Consider the following 20,167-nt stretch of genomic DNA (forward strand, 5'->3'; position numbering starts at 1 on the left):
GCCGCGAACCTTCCACGATCCGCCTGCTCACTAAACTTTAAAGCCTGCGCACTGTCACAGGTGGATGCAGTGCTGTCGCTAGCACCGGAGGGGGCACACATACAAATGAATACTATAGGTTGCAGGTCACGTTAGGCCTGCAGCCTATAAGGCGCTGGGGTCGCGCAGGTCGGCGTGATTAGGGCCGGCCTTATGGGTGTGCGATCTGTGCGAGAGCACAGGTGCTGCACCCTCCCAGCATGTAGGGGGCACCACTGTGCTCTTCTCTGTCCTCAGCTCGTTACACACACGTAGTAAACAGGAGCCGAGGAAGCTCCGCCCACAGCCCGTCCTGCAAGAAACCTGTGATCCTGTCAGCATGTGTGTGTGTATGTTACAGTATATATGTGTGTGTGTGTGTGTGTGTGTGTATGTTACAGTATGTGTGTGTGTATATGTTACAGTGTGTGTGTGTGTGTGTGTGTGTGTGTGTGTGTTACAGTATGTGTTGCAGTATATGTGTTTGTGTGTATATGTGTGTGTGTATATGTTACAGTATGTGTGTATATGTTACAGTATGTGCGTGTGTATATGTTACAGTATATGTGTGTATGTTTATGTCTCTTTGTAAGTGTGTGTACAATATTAAAGTAGAACAGATAAAATGAAGATATCTGTGCTGCCCCATATATACTATGCTGCCCCCATATACTCTAGTTATCAGAACGTGTAGAACGTGTTATCTGTGGTGTTACATAGGACTGCAGGTAACATCTACTACATTATCTGTGCTATGTATATATGCGCCTGTGTAGGTATATATGGTCTGTATGTGAATGTGTCTTTGTGCTTGTATATATGTGCCTTTTATGTATTTGTAAATGTTCCTGTCTGTGAATTTATGTGCCTGCATGTGTCTGTATATAACTATGTGTCTGTCTGTCTGTCTATATATTTACCTATGTGTGTGTGTGTATATATATATATATATATATATATATATATATACACAGTGAAGGAAATAAGTATTTGATCCCTTGCTGATTTTGTAAGTTTGCCCACTGTCAAAGACATGAACAGTCTAGAATTTTTAGGCTAGGTTAATTTTACCAGTGAGAGATAGATTATATATATATATATATATATATAAAAAAGAAAATCACATAGTCAAAATGATATATATTTATTTGCATTGTGCACAGAGAAATAAGTATTTGATCCCCTACCAACCATTAAGAGTTCAGCCTCCTCCAGACCAGTTACACGCTCCAAATCAAGTTGGTGCCTGCATTAAAGACAGCTGTCTTAAATTGTCACCTGTATAAAAGACTCCTGTCCACAGACTCAATTAATCAGTCTGACTCTAACCTCTACAACATGGGCAAGACCAAAGAGCTTTCTAAGGATGTGAGGGGCAAGATCATAGACCTGCACAAGGCTGGAATGGGCTACAAAGCCATAAGTAAGACGCTGGGTGAGAAGGAGACAACTGTTGGTGCAATAGTAAGAAAATGGAAGACATACAAAATGACTGTCAATCGACATCGATCTGGGGCTCCATGCAAAATCTCACCTCGTGGGGTATCCTTGATCCTGAGAAAGGTGAGAGCTCAGCCGAAAACTACACGGGGGGAACTTGTTAATGATCTCAAGGCAGCTGGGACCACAGTCACCAAGAAAACCATTGGTAACACATTACGCCGTAATGGATTAAAATCCTGCAGTGCCCGCAAGGTCCCCCTGCTCAAGAAGGCACATGTACAGGCCTGTCTGAAGTTTGCAAGTGAACATCTGGATGATTCTAAGAGTGATTGGGAGAAGGTGCTGTGGTCAGATGAGACTAAAATTGAGCTCTTTGGCATTAACTCAACTCGCCGTGTTTGGAGGAAGAGAAATGCTGCCTATGACCCAAAGAACACCGTCCCCACTGTCAAGCATGGAGGTGGAAACATGTTTTGGGGGTGTTTCTCTGCTAAGGGCACAGGACTACTTCACCGCATCAATGGGAGAATGGATGGAGCCATGTACCGTCAAATCCTGAGTGACAACCTCCTTCCCTCCACCAGGACATTAAAATTGGCTCATGGCTGGGTCTTCCAGCACGACAATGACCTGAAACATACAGCCAAGGCAACAAAGGAGTGGCTCAAAAAGAAGCACATTAAGGTCATGGAGTGGCCTAGCCAGTCTCCAGACCTTAATCCCATCGAAAACTTATGGAGGGAGCTGAAGATCCGAGTTGCCAAGCGACAGCCTCGAAATCTTAATGATTTACAGATGATCTGCAAAGAGGAGTGGGCCAAAATTCAATCTAACATGTGTGCAAACCTCATCATCGACTACAAAAAACGTCTGACTGCTGTGCTTGCCAACAAGGGTTTTGTCACCAAGTATTAAGTCTTGTTTGCCAAAGGGATCAAATACTTATTTCTCTGTGCACAATGCAAATAAATATATATAATTTTGACTATGTGATTTTCAGTTTTGTTTAAATATAATCTATCTCACACTGGTAAAATTAACCTAGCCTAAAAATTGTAGACTGTTCATGACTTTGACAGTGGGCAAACTTACAAAATCAGCAAGGGATCAAATACTTATTTCCTTCACTGTATATATTTGCCTGTACGTCTAAATATGTCTTTATGTATGTACAGTACATATGTACCAGTATATATCCAAGAAACGAGACTAGAAGCAGCACTCAGCAAAAAATGTGAATTTATTCACCCAACACAGCAACGTTTCACTTCCTCCATGGAAGCATTTTCAAGTATCAGTACCAGTATATACGTGTCTATATATGTGGTTAATTTTTGGTTGGTAGAGGGCAGCAATAGAGAGTCCCGCACAGGGCGCCATCCAACCTAAGGGTGGCACTGGGCGTGATGACATCACAACATCACGCTGGTCTGCGCATGCGTCCCGTAGGAACAAGGTAAGTACAATCTTATATTTTTATTTTTTTTAAGGAACGGTGTGGCAGTATATACAAGTGGAGGAGAGGGGCTGTTTGGCGCTATATACAGCGGTAGGGGGTTGTGTAGTGCTATATACAGGGGGAGGAGGGGACTGCATAGTGCTATATACAGGGGAGGGGGGCTGTGTAGCACTATGTACAGGGGGTTTGTGTGGCACCATCTACAAGGGGAGGAGGGGGGCTGTGTAGCGCTATATACAAGGGGAGAGGGGGTTGTGTAGTGCTATATACAGGGGGGAATTGCTGTGCAGCGCCATATACAAGGGGAAGAGTGGAGATGTGTAGCGCTATATACAAGGGGAGATGGGGTTGTGTAGCGCTATATACAAGGAGGGGGAATTGCTGTGCAGCGCTATATACAAGGGGAGGAGGGGGGCTGTGTAGCACTATATACAGGGGGGAATTTCTGTGCAGCACTATATACAAAGGTAGGGTGGCTGTGTAGCACTATATACACAAGGGGAAGAGGGGGCTGTGTAGCACTATATACACAAGGGGAAGAGTGGAGCTGTGTAGCACTATATACAAGGGGAGATGGGGCTGTGTAGGGCTATATACAGGGATTGGGGAATTGCTGTGCAGCGCTATATACAAGGGGAGGAGGGGGGCTGTGCAGCACTATATACAGGGGGGAATTGCTGTGTAGCACTATATACAAGGGGAGGGTGGCTGTGTAGTACTATATACACACAAGGGGAAGAGGGGGGCTGTGTGGCACTATATACAAGGGGAGGGGGGCTGTGTAGCGCTATATACAAGTGTGAATTGCTGTGTAGCACTATATACAAGGGGAGGGTGGCTGTGTAGTACTATATACACACAAGGGGAAGAGGGGGCTGTGTAGCACTATATACAAGGGAAGGGGGGCTGTGTAGCGCTATATACAGAGGGGAATTGCGGTGTAGCACTATATACAGGGGGGGTCTGTGTGGTACAATCTACAGGGGGGGTCTGTGTGGCACTATCTACAGGGGGGCTGTGTGTGACGCCATCTACAGGGGGCTGTGTGTTTCGCTATCTGCAGGGGGTCTGTGGCACTATATACAGGGTGTGTGTATGCGTCGCTATCTACAGGCGGTCTGTGTGGCACTATCTATAGGAGCAGTGGTGTAATGAGTGATTCTTTCATTGATGTCTATAATTTGTGTTTATAACAGTCTATTTTACTGCTGTACTTGTAATATAATAGTATTTAACCCCTTCCCTCTTTAGCCACTTTTGACCTTCCTGACCGAGCCTCATTTTTCAAATCTGACATGTTTCACTATATGTGGCAATAACGTCTGAATGCTTGTACCTATCCAAGCGATTCTGAGATTGTTTTCTCGTGACACATTGGACTTTAAGATAGTGTTAAAATTTGGTCGATACATTCAGTATTTAATTGTGAAAAACACCAAAATATAGTGAAAAATTGCAAAAAATAGCATTTTTATAAATTTAAATGTATCTGCTTGAAAGACAGGCAGTTATAACACACAAAATTGTTGCTAATTAACATCCCCCATATGTCTACTTTAGTTTGGAATCGTTTTTTTACTCTACAGAAACTAGTATAACATGGATATAAGCCGAAAACTAGAAGACATTTATGTTGCTAAACCATAGATTGATGCTGCCAGAGAAAGGATTTTGCAGCTTACGATCACTTCTGTTAAATCTGCCCCCTTCCCTGTGCCTTACCAAAAAACCTGGTGGCTGCCTCACTGGTTTAGACCACCATTTCCCATATAGCCTATTAGGGTATATGAATTTGAAAGAGATTTTTCACTGCACAATATTGGCTCTAGCAGGGGCATAGCTAAAGGCTCATGGGCCCCGATGCAAAATTTCTTACTGGGCGCCCCCCCCCCCCCGCAAACTTCTCATGGCCGACGGTCCACAGCTTTCAGCAGCATCGCTGGGTCTCCGAAGTGATCCAACAATGCAGCACTAGCAGCCGGGGGCGTCACTAAGGCTGGGTTCACACACCCTATTTACGGACGTAATTCGGGCATTTTAGCATTGAATTACGTCCGAAAATGCGGCTCAAAAGCGTTGCCAAACATCTGCCCATTCATTTGAATGGGTCTTATGATGTTCTGTGCCGACGTTCATTTTTTTTTAAGCACCGCTGTCAAAAGGCGGCGCCTAAAAAAGAAGCCCGCGTCAAAGAAGTGCCTGTCACTTCTTCAGACGTAAATGGAGCAGTTTTCCATGGACTCCATAGAAAAACAGCTCCAATTACGTCCGTAATGGACGCAGCGAAAGACGCCTGCACATGCCATTAGGGCTGAAATTACGGTGCTGTTTTCTCCTGAAAACAGCACCGTAATTTCAGCCGTAACAGACGCTGCCGTGTGAACATATCCTCAGGGCTTAAAATGTCAGGGGAAATAGCCCCAATACATATGTGTCCGCCCAAAAAAAAGTGTGTATAGGAGACAGCATAGCATATCTATAGCACTACGACCCTATAAACTATGGATAGGATTAGATACAGTGGCTAAGCAGACAGTATCACACATGATAGGATTAGATACAGTGGCTCGGCAGACAGTACCACACATGATAGGATTAGATACAGTGGCTCAGAAGGCAGTATCACACATGATCGGATTAGATACAGTGGCTCAGCAGACAGTATCACACATGATCGGATTAGATATAGGGCTCAGCAGACAGTATCACACAAGATACGATTAGATACAGGGCCCAGCAGACAGTATCACACATGATTGGATTAGATACACAGCTCAGCAGACAGTATCACACATGATCGGATTAGATACAGGGCCCAGCTCGCTGACAATGCGTCTCCAGCGCTGGACCCAGGAAAGGTAAGAATAATAATTTTGCTTCTTTATGTGTTACTGATTATTTTTGTGTGTTTGTGTTTTTTTACAGGTTCGGTTGTTGGACTTCGGATTCGAGGACTTCAATGACGGCGTTTTTTTTATTCTCAATAAAATGGTTAATGAGGGTTGTGTTTTTTTATTTCAATAAAATATTTTTTCTATGTGCTTGTATCTTTTTAAACTTTATTATCACCGCCTTAGTAATGGCCGCCGGCTGATTGACAACCTCCATTACTAAGGCGAGGCTTAATGTTAGCCGGTGCAGAGGCTACACTAACCCCCATTATTACCCCAGTACCCACCGCCACCAGGGGTACTGGGAAAAGCCGGGTACGAACCAGTACCCGACCATCTGTAGTGACGGGCAGGCACCGGGGTGGCCGCAGGCTGGCAGTATTAGGCTGGGGAAGGCCAAAAACAGTGGCCCTTCCCACCCTGGTAATGCTGCCTGCTGCTGCTGTGTTGTATCTGGCTGGTAATGAAAATTGGGGGGGACCCCACATCGTTCTTTCCAATTATTTTGTATAAATTTTTTTTTTAAATGACGTGGGGTCCCCCCCATTTTTCATAACCAGCCAGATAGAATAAAGCAGCAGCAGCCTAGCATTACCAGGGTGGGAAGGGCCACTGTTTTTGGCCTTTCCCCTCCTGATAATACTGTACTGTAATCATGTTTTCAGTACGTGACAGTTGTCCTGCAGCGAGGCAGGGACTCCTAGCATCGTATGATGCTAGGAGCCCGGCTCCCTGCACTGAGTTCGGTCCACTACTTGCGGCCGAAATACGTCCGTCAATTACGGACGTAATTAGTGTGTGTGCACATACCCTTAGGGGTTGTAAAGTCCCTAAACATTGATGGCCTATCCTCAGGATAGGCCATCAATAGCTGATGTGTCTCTCGGGACACGCAAATCAGCTGTTTTGAAGGGGCCGCAGCACTCGTACGAGAGCTGCTTCCCCTTCATTTCACTACTCGCCCACACTGTGAATCGCCGACACGGATTCACAGTGTGACCGGAATGAAGGGGAGCAGCTCTCGTACGAGTGCTGCGGCCCCTTCAAAACAGCTGATTGGCGGGTCCCGGGAGTCGGACCCCGCCAGTCAGGGCTAACCTTACCTTCCTCTTCGGCCGCGGCGGGAGTTGTCGTCTCGATGCTGTGCGCGGCGCACAGCGCTGTGATGTCATGCGCTGCGCACAGCGCTTGACGTCAGGACCTCCGCTGCGATCGGGAACCAGGAAGGTAAGGTAAAGTCTGTTACTATAGTAACAGGGGCCCGCGGCCCGAGTTACTATAGTAACTTTTTATTGATGTGGTGCGGGGGGCCGTGGGCCCCCCTGGCTTCGGGGCCCGGTCGCAATTGCGACCGCTGCGACCCCTATAGCTACGCCAGTGGGCTCTAGGTCTACCAAGTTTAAGGAATTTTGACATTTTTTATGGAATACATATGCTTTTTTTAAGTGAATATCCCATGTAGCAGTAACATATACATGCACACATATGCATTATATAAATATATATATCTACACACACATTTTTTTTATATATATATACACATATACACACACACATACATACATACACACACACATATACACAGCGCCCACCAAAGGATCCAGAACACCCTCATAACTTTTGAACGGCTCGAGGTAGAGGGTTCAAATTTGGTGGGATTTAATGGAGTCATAAAATCTACCTGTTAACGCCCAAAAAAAAACACCCCCCACCCCTTTGGGTGTGGTGGGGCCCATCAAAATCTTAACGGGGACAGGGGGGGGGGGGTCGAGTGGGAGCTCATTTGAAAGCTCTTTTCAATAAGATATCACACACGTGTGTATATATATATATATATATATATATATATATATATATATATACACACATACATACATACATACATACATACACACTTGAATGAGAGGGACAACTTCCTGTGAATAAAATACTTACCAAACACTGTCAGTTCAAGCTCTTTTCTTGTTTTGCCAAGAGATGGAAATATATTAAGCCAGGTAACTGTAGAATATACCAACAGTTCCCCCATAGAGAGCTCTGTGACCTGTGATTATAAAATAATAAACACCATTTATAATGTGAACTCTTTATATATCATTGTACAAGTGGAGAAGTATACAATTCTGCGTTACCTCTTTCTCTGTCCCACTCTGCTCCGCTACTAGCTGATCAAACACTGTTCCATAGTCTTCATAGATTTTCTGCATTTCGTTGATATGACTAGCCACTTTCTCCATAGCCTTTAGTGCTTCTGTAAAAATACAAAATGCAATATTTATATCACAGTCTACCAAGTATAGAGACAAAATAAGTTGTTCTATATGTGCAAGCAAATAAAACATTGTGGTTGGAATAATTCAAAATTATTATTTGTAATTGTTCCCAAGAAAATAATTTATTGTATTACCAGATTATGTAAATGCTCCTGACATATACATTAAACAGATCCTGTGATGGATGCCCAACAGTGGTATCTGTCATCCAGCTTGATTCACAGCATAGCGTGATCTCATTGTGATGTCACTTCATCCTGCAGGTTCTTCACTGGAACGACAGGAGACTGAACGGACATCACCTCCAGCTGCTGCAGATTCGGATAAACGTCCTGGCACGGCTGGAAGTGATGTCTGTTCAGTCTTCCGTCACTTCAGTGAAGGACAGCAAGATGAAGTCCCGTCACAGCGTGATCTCGCGAGATCACGCTGTGCTGTTTATCAAGCTGGGCTGGAATGAAGAGAAGTGTATGACGCGGATTGGTCAGCGTCATACACTTTTCTATGCCCGGTCGGTTATTTAGAAATAATTTGAAAATATTCATAACTTGGTCAATTATCAGGAGACAGAGACCATTCAAATCGAACAGTTCCCGTGACATAACATGTGCCTTGGCCACAAAAAAATAAACATTAAAATTATTATTATTACACAGATTAAGCCCTGTTTTTTGCCTATGTTTCAAGTATACGCTGAGAAAAATCTTGTGACGTATAGGTTAAATGCCTAAAAGCGGCACTATAGACTTTAATGGTGTTCGTTAAACAAATTACGTTGTGAACTGGGATCATGATATATTCATTAAAACATATACCATTATAGTCTATAGGTGACAAATGCCACTATTAGGCATTCTTTTAACAGATTAATCACCCATAGACTAGAACGTTTCTGTTTAACGGATACGTCATGGAAGGCTATTAAAAAGCCCATGACGTATCCTTTAAACGGATGCCTGTGATGTATGCCATACGGTGGCATATTTCACCCATGGACTTATTTTGTGTGGTACACTTCTTTTGCGGTACATAAATAAATATACCTGCCAGGTGATAATGCTCTTCACTTTCATGGTCTGTCAAAGATACCAGTTCTTTCAATAACAGCGGGTATTTCAGAACTCTCTGCACTGGTTTAATTAGATATGACTCCAAGGTGGAGGAATGCTGCTTTGTAGGGTTTCTGGCATCCAAAAAATCCTTAAAAGCTGGGTCTGTTCTAGCTGCAGAGAGAATAGGAAGGACTTATGGTATAAAGAGTTACATATATGGCTTCTAACAAATATGACTGACCCTAGTATCCACCACTGTACACACTTTATAACCATTTGTAGTTAGACTACAGTGAGGCTAGTAAAAGATTCACAAATTAAAATACATGCACAATAGAAGCAGACGTACGTACCTCTTTCTAGAACTTTTTGCACTTTTATATGGTTTGCACAAAATCCACTGTAAAGTTTGAAGTGATCTGCATAATAAAGAAAAGATCCTCCCAGAGAAAACAGCAATTTCTGTAAGAAAAAATAAAAAAATCACACTTTAACCTCTTCCCTCCTCAACAATTTTTGTGATTTTCACTTTTGTTTTTTTTCCTCCCCACGTTCCAAAAGCTATAATTTTTATATTTTTCTATCGATATAGTCATATGAGGGCTTGTTTTTTGCGGGACAAGTTGTAGTTTTTCCTGGCACCATTTATTGTACTGAGAAGCTAAAAAAAATAAATTATTATTTGTGGGATGAAATGGGCAAAAACAGCGATTACGCCATATTTTGGGCAGTTTGGTTTTTACGGCATCCATCAGGCGGTAAAAACAACATATTCACCTTATTCTAAAGGTTGATACAATTACGGTGATACCAAATTGATAGGTTTTGTGTTTTACTACTTTTTAAAAAAAAAACGATTTGCTAAATAAAAAAATCTTTTGTGTTGCCATATTCTGAGAGCCATAACTTTTTCATTTTTCCATCAATTTAGCAGTTTGAGGGCTTATATTTTTCAGGGTGAGCTGTAGTTTTCACCAATACCATTTTGGGGTACATGCGGCTTTTCGATCACTTTTTACTCCATTTTTTTTGAGAGGTAAGATGACCAAAAAAGAGCAATTTGCGTGTTTTATATAGATTTGTTTTTATGGCATTCACCGAGCAGGTTAAATAACGCTATATTGTGATAGTTCGGACTTTTACGATACCAGTTATGTTAACTTTTCTTGTTTTTTAACATTGATTTAGTGAAAAAAATGTGAAATGTTTTTTTTTTTGGAACATAAAAAAAAAAACACCTTATTTAAAGTTTTTTTTACTTTTTTTGAAGCAGCAATCGTTGGATCGCTTGCATGATATACTGTAATACTAATGTATTGCAGTATATTGTGATTTTGTCAGTCTACTTTGAAGCCCTGTTGCAGTGAGGTGTCGGCTGTATAACACAGCCGTCACCCGCTGTGTATGGAGCGCGCTCAGCCTGTGAGCACGCTCCATACTTCCCCTTAACCCCTATCACGTACAGTTACGTGATAATGCGTTAAGGAGTTAATTGAATTACATTATTAAACGTAACATATCATAAACACCACAGGACATCCCATACCCAGGAACCCTGCATATCCAAACATTAAGACATTGTGACAATTGGGGAGTGCCATTGGGGACAGGATGGTGCCCTTAGCTGAAGTTTTCTATTGCTGGACACAGAAATATATATGTATAGAATGTATAAACATGTTACGAGAACCTGCTACTCACCTCTCCACTACGCATTACCAGTACCTGTCCATTGCCTTACCAGTCTGTGTATGAACACATCATGAATGAGGACACAAAGAAATAATCCTTGGAAGCATGCAAGCTCAATGTTTATTTACGGACATATTAAAATAACTTTGTCAATTTATCAACATTCCTAATAGCAATGAGTAATCCAGCAAACAGTAAACTGGAACCACAGAGCAGGTACATTACAGTATGACTGTTACGCACATTATTCTGTTTGTAACAATAATGACTAGCAATTAAAGACTTACTCGAAACTGCGACGGTGTCTCAAGTATGTTGAAGTCAGTAGAACTTGAAATGCCATCTTCCAAGGTTTGCAGGAATATCTTTTGAAAATCAAGCATTTCAGGCAGACTGCCAAATAAAGAATCCATCTAAAAAGCAGCACAAAATAAAGTTTAACAATTACACAAACAGATAGGATTTTAAGTGACATGATCCATCTTTTTTACTTGTGTACATTTCTATCTAAACACAATAGGGGTGTGCACTTTTGGAAATGTAACCCAGCCTCAGTTAGTTAAACACAATCTAATATTCATGAGACCGGACATGTTCCTAATGAATCCATATGCAGAAGATATTTTGCATGTGGTATTATAAAGAGGTAATAGCATAATAGATCAGTAAAATGTGCCCAATGTGAAGACTTGAAAATAATGGATTAAAACTATTACTTATTAACTAGATTCACTGTATTTCTAGTACTGGTTAAAACTATATGTGGGAGCAAAGTGTACACAGCATATGAAACATTCCATTGTGTCAATATAACGGTGAACTTCAATGGCGATATCTGAATTACCTCATCCTGGGTAAGAAAGGTTTCATTTTGCAACGGTTCCAAGTACAATTCGAAAAGACAACTTAAATCCTGTATAAAAGGGATTACAACTAATATTAAGATTTTACAAAAATGCACAGAAAATAAAGTAAAATAGAAGCATATATAATTGCCTGGCATCCATAACCCATCATTACCGTAAATACATGGAAACTATTCATGTTGGCTGATTTTAATCATCGATTTACTCACTAAGCACTGAATGATGCCTCCTATTAACTGCTAGAAACACGTCTAAGGTTTTTAACATTTGACATTTTTCACTATTGCTCTGCCAATGGAAATCAGAAACAAAGCAAATGTCACATATTTTATACATTCACGAGGGAACACACATACTGTTCATTCCTTCAAGGTTATATCAAGTGAACTTTTTTATGAAGTATTTTACGCTGTCTCAGAACATTAGAGACAAGAAATGTTATATTCCCATTAACTCCAAATCATCCAAAGACATTGAAGTTTTGCATTTATCAGTTAGTAAATAAGATAAAAACTAAATATAAAGGCAAAACAAGCATAAAACATTATTTCTGGTATAAAGCAACAGGAGTTTGTATGTTCTCCCCATGTATGCACAGGGTTCCTCTGAATACTTAGATTTCATCCCACATGGATAGGTTACTTGGCTTCGTACAGAATTGCCCCTATACAGTGTGTGACCGAAATAAGGAAAATGAGATTGTGAGCCCCATTGGGGACAGGGACGGATGTGAGTGCTGACAATCTCTGTACAGTGCTGCAGAATAATGTTGCTCTCTTTAAGCAGCATGAAAAAATAAATATCACAGCATGTAGAAAAACAAGAAAACTATAATTTGAAGTATGTACACTGATCATAGTCTTTACCTTAACATAGGATTTTTCAGTATCAACTAGTTCCTGTATAACCTTTCGAAGTCTATCTGCATCTGATAAGTGTCGAGCTAGTGGTCTCCTTGGAGGGTCTGGGCAGTCATTTTGCCCGTCCACCATCTCCTGGTTAACTTCCTGCATGCTTCGACACAATGCTGAGATCTGATCAGCACTCTAGTGAAAAAAAGAAAAAAAATCGCAATGATTTTAAAATTTGTGATAAGGAATAAAGGCATGGTATCAAGGGAAGAATTCTAAAGTGGGGAAAATTAGGGAGAGAGCTCCCTGTTACATACAGATGTATGGATTGAGACGAGATCAGGATGGTTTTAGAGCCATTGCAGCTATAGTTTATCGCATCAACATTTTTAGAACAGTATTTAAAAACAAACAAAAAACAACAATAGTACAATGGCCAACATTATACCACATTGCATGGCATCCAATAGTGCCAGTTTTATTCATATAAATCCACACTAATGAATATGCATGGAGACATTTTCTTCTGCAGCTATAGAGGACTTTGTCAATGTAAGGCCCAATTGAGTGAATGGGGACAGCTACAGTTCCATGCACAACCGGGTAACCGGGAGCGCCACTATGCAGGGAAAACTTGGAAGGGAGAGTAGTGCTAAATCAGTGTTACAGCCCCTTGATTCTCAGAATAGGCGGGGGTCTCAGTGGTCGACCCGCCACTGATCATAAAGTGATGGCATATCCTAACGATATGCCATCAATTTATAAGATGGGAATAACCCTTTAAAAAGGTGTGAGCATATTGTAGAGGTACCTAATTTGGCGTTACTTGGCCAACTCTTAGTATATCGTTTTTGTGGCTTGTCAGGAAACCCCTAACTGAACTGGGAGAGCATGTCCTTCCAGGCTGCTCCGCAGCCTGCTCGGAGACTATTTGATCTTTGATCACGGACAGTCTGGATGTCGTTAAAGAAGTGGATTGAGGTACCCCTCCCCCTCCTTGGTTTGTCTGTCTTTCAATAAAGCTTTGGGCCTGCGATTCCCCTCTTTTCCCTCCCCATCCCTTATCACTTGTCTGTTTTGTGGATTGATACGTAATGCTTTATTTGAACGCTTATGTAGTGCAGAGTATTATGTATAGTTAAGGATCTGTGGCTTTTCTGTATTTTGTGCTATTTAAACGTGTGTGTGATTTAGTGTGCAGTGATCCAGCTTGCACTGGTAGCAGTATACTGTATGCTTGTAATTTGACAACGGATAAAGCCATTTTTGATAACAAAAAAAAAAGCAAAACACAGCAGTTAATAAAAAGGTATATAGTTCATTATATACTATGGTTATTCAATTATGGAATCAATTGGGGGACACAGCACGATGGTTATATGCTCCTGGCACTAGGAGGTGCCAATAGGTAGGAAAGTTTGGCTCTGCCCAGATAGGCACTGACTAATTTAGTTTGTACAAAAGCAGTAGGAAAAAAAGAACACAAACATGTCCATATTCCAGGAGAAAACCAAGCAGATCTACATGTCCCATGCTTAGAACAAAAATAAAAATAAAAAAAGGGGGGGGGGACTGAATCTGTGTTCCCCAAGGGATTCAACAAGAAATAGATTTGAAAGAAAAGGCCATACTTACAAATGGACACAGCCAGGTCAGAAACGCTGATGAAGGAGAGTGAGCAGGTGCTTTAAATAATAATAGCCACTCCCACTAATCTTGAGGGGAGTGGTGTGTGTGGTGCATGGGATGTGTAGTAAGAAATAATAAATGAATAGTGTGTGTGCAAGTGTAATACTATAAGTGAAAAATAGGGGGCAGTAATGAGTGAAGTGCTTCAATAGAAATAAATGGATAATGGGGTGCAAGTGTGTGAAACATGGAGGGATAGTGTGTACGTCATGAGGCACAACGTGTATAGCCAGTAAGTATGGCCTTTTTCGGTGTTTTTGTATATGTCCCCTTGTTTTTATCTGTTTTGTCTGTGCATCAGGAACATTCAGTTCCAGTTAAGGAGTTGGGGACTCGCAAGTCTGGGGATCCTTGTCGTGGATTGCGAGCTTGCGTCCTTTTGGCCAAAATGATCACTAATACCCCAGGTATTTTTCATTATTACGTATATTCGCTTCTCTTGGACACAGCCGGGTCTTTGATGCTGGGAGAGCATGGTGTGTTGTTTTTTGGCATGGCAAGCAGGGTAGCCCGCTCTATGAACTATCAAGGCGTCACAAATAGGCTTCTACCTGGCTATACACGTTGTGCCTCATGACGTACACACTATCCCTCCATGTTTCACACACTTGCACCCCATTATCCATTTATTTCTATTGAGGCACTTCACTCATTACTGCCCCCTATTTTTCACTTATAGTATTACACTTGCACACACACTATTCATTTATTATTTCTTACTACACATCCCATGCACCACACACACCACTTCCCTCAAGATTAGTGGGACTGGCTATTATTATTTAAAGCACCTGCTCACTCTCCTTCATCAGCGTTTCTGACCTGGCTGTGTCCATTTGGAAGTATGGCCTTTTTCGTGTTTTTGTATATGTCCCCTTGTTTTTATCTGTTTTGTCTTAAGAAATAGATTTTACAGTAAATAAGAAAAAATTGGTTCACTCATTAATCATTGGGTGACGCACCATGGGGCATCCTAAAGCCCTACAGGGTGATTAAAAAAAAAAAAATAGAAGAAGTACAGCTATGTCAATTTTCAGGGAAGGCAAAATGTCTCAAGTTCAAAAGGAGTCACCTGAAAAAGTTTCAAGAACAAAATTAAGATCCTAAGTCGCAATTGAATGTCTGAAAGGAGGGACTGCATGAGCCAACCCCTGAAAAAAAAAAAAAAGTCTTCACCTGCGAACAAAAAGTCAAAGTTCTCTGAAAAAGAATGAACAGAGCAGAAATTTGACCACTCTGGGAAGATAGGCAAAGTCCCAGTTCAAGGCCAGATTGCAGAGAGTCCAGGATTCTAGGTGTGGAACATTTCATAGGATGGAAATTAGTGCGTTCATACCAGCAGAAAAAAACAAAACATTTTCCATATACTGTGGTACACACTAGCGGTCAGAGAGCTCCATGGCCCTCAGAACCTCAACTACAACAGCCACGCAGTTAAATGCATCTGAGGTAAAGTGGGGTGGAATAGCAGATCTTGGGAAATGAGGTCGGGAAGAAGCGTAAGACGCCATGGCGCATCCGTGAGAAGGTAGATTAGATTTGCGTACCAGGATCAGCAAGACCAATCTGAGTCTCCAGATATGCAAGAACACCCCGCCCTACCTCTTGGGCAGTCTGGGCAAGAGTGAAGGTGGGGGGGGGGGTGATACAGGGATGACCAGTCCATCTAATTAGATGGCCTTGGGATCACGTAGCCTGGCCACATAGGTCTGAACCTTGCTGGGACGAGACTCAAAGAGAACCACATCCGGGTAGCCCCACCGCTGGAAGAGTGATCGAGAAAACTTTGGGTTAAAAGACCACTCTCCTGAATCTAGTCTTGGCTGCGAATCTGTGGCCCAATTGTCCACCCCTGGTATGTGGACCGCTGACAGAGGTGGAATATATTGCTCCACCCACAGTGGAATCAGGGAGGATTCCAACACAATCATCCGACAACTGGTGCCGCCCTGATGGTTCCGATAAGCAACCACCATGGAGTTATTCTTGTTTCTGACTGGCCGACTTGAACGAAGAGTCCAGTGATAGAGGGCTTGTAGGATTGCCCTCAATTCCAACAGGTTGATCTGTAAGGACATTGCTTTCTGCAAACTAGTTACTGAATTGTGGGAGGACTCAACTCCACCTGTTGAGTTGACAGACTCTAGAAGGAAGGATTATCAAATTTGTCCAGCAATTTCTGAGAATTTTGACAGCGTGATAGGATTGCCCTCTGGAGGGACCTGGAGTGGAATTGGGCATATGGAACAACCTCGAATGTCAACACCGTTCTCCCCAGCACTCGCATGAAAAAAATGAATAAAGAAGTGTCCTGGCGAAGGAGAGCCACCTCGTGTTGGAATGTAGGCTACCTTGTCCACTGGAAGAAAGACCCTTGCAGTCCTAGTGTTGGGTGTCATTCCCAAAATCGCCATACTATGAGTTGGTACCAATGAGGATTTTTCCTTGTTGATGATCCATCCAAATCTTCTTAAAATGTCCACAGAAAACTGTAGACTGTGAAGATCGTCCTCTCTGGAGGGTGCCTTCACCAAGAGGACATCCAGGTAAGGGATGACAGACTCCTCTGGTTCTGAGAAGCGCCATGTGTCACCAGGGACCTTGGTGAAGACGACAAAAGGGAGAGCAACAAATTGGAAACTGTAATGTCTGTGGTTGCTGACCACGAACTCCTTCCATCCGGTCAATGCCCTTCCCTCCAGAGATGTCTGCACATGCGGGGCCGTCCTGTTCCACAGTGACCACCAGGGTGCGCTCGTGAGCTCAGTCAGCCTTGGAGCGCACACTGGTGTGAGCGGATTGCTCCCAGAGCACCCTGGACTATAAGAAGGGTTCTGCCCCTTCCTACCTTGCCTGAGCCTTGTCGTCGTTATCCTAGTATATCTATGCAAATAGTCTCCTAAGTGTTTTCCAGTTCCCAGTGTTTCCCGTTCCTGTAACCTGTATCCCACGCTATCCTGGTCAAGTGCAGTGTTGCGCTGAAGTTGAGCTGTGCTGTGTTCCACGCCTAGCGCCTGCCTGCTGCCTAGTCCCTGCCGAGCCTGTCTTGCTACTGTCTGAGCTACCACAAGTACACTATACGAACTATAGACTGACCTGTGTCCTGTTGGCCAGCTGCCATACCATCAAGGCGGTACGGCCCAGTGGGTCCACATACCCAACGTGACAGAAACGTAGAGAAGCCACCGCGAAATGAAGAAAACGTTGGTGGCTCCTTGCAATGGGGATATGGAAGTATGCATTGCAAATGTGGGTAGCAGAGAGGAGTTCTCCTTGTTCCAGTGATTGTTAGTGTACCTAACTTTTCAGAATCAGCTGCAATAGGTCTGTACATGAGGAATAACATTATTTCTTGTCATTATATGACTTGTATTCTGGATTATTTTTTTTAGCAGGGTTACTCTCAATCGGCTCTTTCCCTAAATCTCAGCTTTCTCTGAGGTAGTGGGGCTATCAGGTCTTCTATAAACACACACCATTAAATATATCATACATACATACATACATACAGCAGTAATGAGAAGTATAGCTAAGAATTTTGCAGTGGGTGTCTCTCTGCTCCTGCCCCCCCTTCCAGAGACTTCTATAAAGCAGGCAGTGAAGAGAGACACCCGCCACTTTCTGCAGTCCATCTGTAACTAGGGAAAGACTTTGCTTGACAACAGCGGGTGGACAGCAGATTACAGAAAATACCTAGTGGCAGTAACTTCACACAATTTTAATGGATAACAACTAAAGTTTACCAGTAAGTAAATTACAAAATTGATATAACAGGTAACCTATTAGATTAGCATAAATTGTTTTAAAAGCGAGTGTTCAATTAAGAATTTAATGCAAATCTGGAACCTGAACAAAGCGGTTCCACAGCCTCAAGTTCAGAGTAGAACCCTTGAAATTGTTCCAGCTGAGGAACTGGGACAATAACTTTCTGCAGGAGAAGAGAACAAACAGCCAGGGAAAAAAGCAAAAGCTCTACGAGGAGGTCGCATATGTCTCTGCGAGGAGGGGTGAATCTTCCAGGAGAAAGTGTAATTTATTTTTTTTTAAAGCTATCTTGTATGCTGTAGACACACATCTTGAACCCAGGTGTCGTCCACACGAGAGATCCATGTCTACTAAAAAGGAAAGTAGTCATCGTCCCGCCACTACGGTTATCTGCCGTGAGAGGAGAGCCGTTTTCATGCTAAAGGTGTCTTGTTAAAAGGGGACTCTGGGGCCTGGGCCGTGGCTGCCTATCCTGTCTAGGCTTTAAAAATGGCCATCTGGAGTCATTGGTCTGGTTCCCCCTCCTGTCTAGTCTGAAAGAAAATTATCTCTGCGAGGGGACCTTGAGAAAGGAGCGAAAACTGTGCAACTAGAGAAAGTCGTATATGGAGAGGGTGGTTCTCAGGTAAAAGAGCTCTCACCGCTTGTAGCCTCAGAAATAATCTCACCCAGACGTTTGCCAAATAGTCTGCTACTCTTGAAGGGAAGGCCAGTCAGGGCCTTCTTTAATTTTCGATCCGCCATCTAAGATCTCAGCCTAACCAAGCACCAGATGGTAAGAGAATTAACAGAAGCGCAGGCATTGAAACGGACTGCCTCAAAAAGAAACTTGGAAGCATGGATAACCTAAGAAGAGAGTTCAGTTAAATCCTGCTGCTTTGCTCCTTATAGGATGCCGTGATGCAGCTGTTCCCACTCCTTGTTTAATAATTTGTCAAATTCGCTATGGTTTGGAAAACATTGCTTGTAAGGCTGGGTTCACATGACCTATTTTCAGGCATAAACGAGGCGTAATATGCCTCGATTTACGCCTGAAAATATGGCTCCAATACGTCAGCAAACATCTGCCCATTCATTTGAATGGGTTTGCCGACGTACTCTGCCGACGACCTGTAATTTACGCGTCGTCGTTTGACAGCTGTCAAACGACGACGCGTAAAATGACTGCCTCGTCAAAGAACTGCAGGACACTTCTTTGGACGTAATTTGAGCCGTTTTTCATTTAATTCAATGAAGAACAGCTCTAAATTACGGCCGTCAATGACACCTCGCAAAATGCGAGGACGAGCAATTACGGAGAAGTTTTCTCCTGAAAACAGCTCCATAATTTCAGACGTAAATGCAGTTTATGTGTGCACATACCCTAAGAGTTGTTTTCTTCTAAGAAGGAAAGATGGGGTCATCACTTACATGCAAGGTGTACACTGGAGGCAAAATAATCATTGAAGACTGCAACCAGGGCTAGACAAGGAAAGAGACTTGTCCAAGGCAAGCCTGTACCTATTATGGGATCTACTGCGAGAAATAGGAAGAATATAATTCAAAGGAAAGGAAGGAGGGCCCTGAGGTCAGTTGCAATCTGGAAGGGCAAACACTCCAAACACTGAACCATGGACTGGGGTAGTCTGCAAATGTCCCCTAGGGTCTGAGAAAAATAAATTGTCTATTTAGATAGTGGAACCTCAGGAATGGTAGAGTCAACTGGGGGGCCATGAAAGCAAGCACTGCAGGCAGACTACGAGTAAACTTTGTCACAACCTCCATGCGCATAAAAAGCTTTGCTCAACTGTATAGGATGGCAACATCATCCCGAGGGGAAGACATGACAGAAAACCATTGCAACACGTTCCTCTGACATTCTGAAACCCGGCCTCCGGGGATGAAGTTTCATCCTATGTGACTGCTGCAGCCTGTGATTGGCTGCAGCAGTCACATGGGATGAAAGGTCATCCCTGGAGGCAAGGTTGGTTGAAGGAGAAGAGTGTTCTGGGTAAAAGTAAAAAATTTTCCCGACTTGCGATTCTTGCGGCGGAATCGCTGCGATTCCACCGCATAAGTCGCAAAACACTTGACTACTTGTTGCGGTTTTATATCTATATTGAAGTCCATGGGGAAATCCCACAACAGAAAAGCAATGAAGACTGCATAAATTGCCATGATGCGGATTT

The 20,167-nt window shown here is 42.7% G+C and overlaps 1 protein-coding gene across 4 annotated transcripts in view; it reads right to left on the reverse strand.

Annotated features, from left to right (window-relative positions):
* TIAM2 (TIAM Rac1 associated GEF 2) overlaps positions 1-20,167 on the reverse strand; it is a 393,945-nt gene that overhangs the window by 20,917 nt on the left and 352,861 nt on the right. For all 4 annotated transcript variants that reach the window (XM_075862681.1, XM_075862682.1, XM_075862683.1 and 1 more), the window contains 7 exons: positions 12,561-12,740; positions 11,673-11,741; positions 11,116-11,241; positions 9,490-9,598; positions 9,128-9,307; positions 7,944-8,062; positions 7,747-7,855 (listed from right to left, as the gene is read on the reverse strand). In XM_075862681.1, the coding sequence (XP_075718796.1) occupies positions 7,747-7,855; positions 7,944-8,062; positions 9,128-9,307; positions 9,490-9,598; positions 11,116-11,241; positions 11,673-11,741; positions 12,561-12,740 (892 nt within the window). The remainder of the gene's footprint in view (positions 1-7,746; positions 7,856-7,943; positions 8,063-9,127; positions 9,308-9,489; positions 9,599-11,115; positions 11,242-11,672; positions 11,742-12,560; positions 12,741-20,167) is intronic.

This window comes from Rhinoderma darwinii, chromosome 4 (assembly GCF_050947455.1).
Source record: "Rhinoderma darwinii isolate aRhiDar2 chromosome 4, aRhiDar2.hap1, whole genome shotgun sequence".
Taxonomy (NCBI): Eukaryota; Metazoa; Chordata; class Amphibia; order Anura; family Rhinodermatidae; genus Rhinoderma; species Rhinoderma darwinii.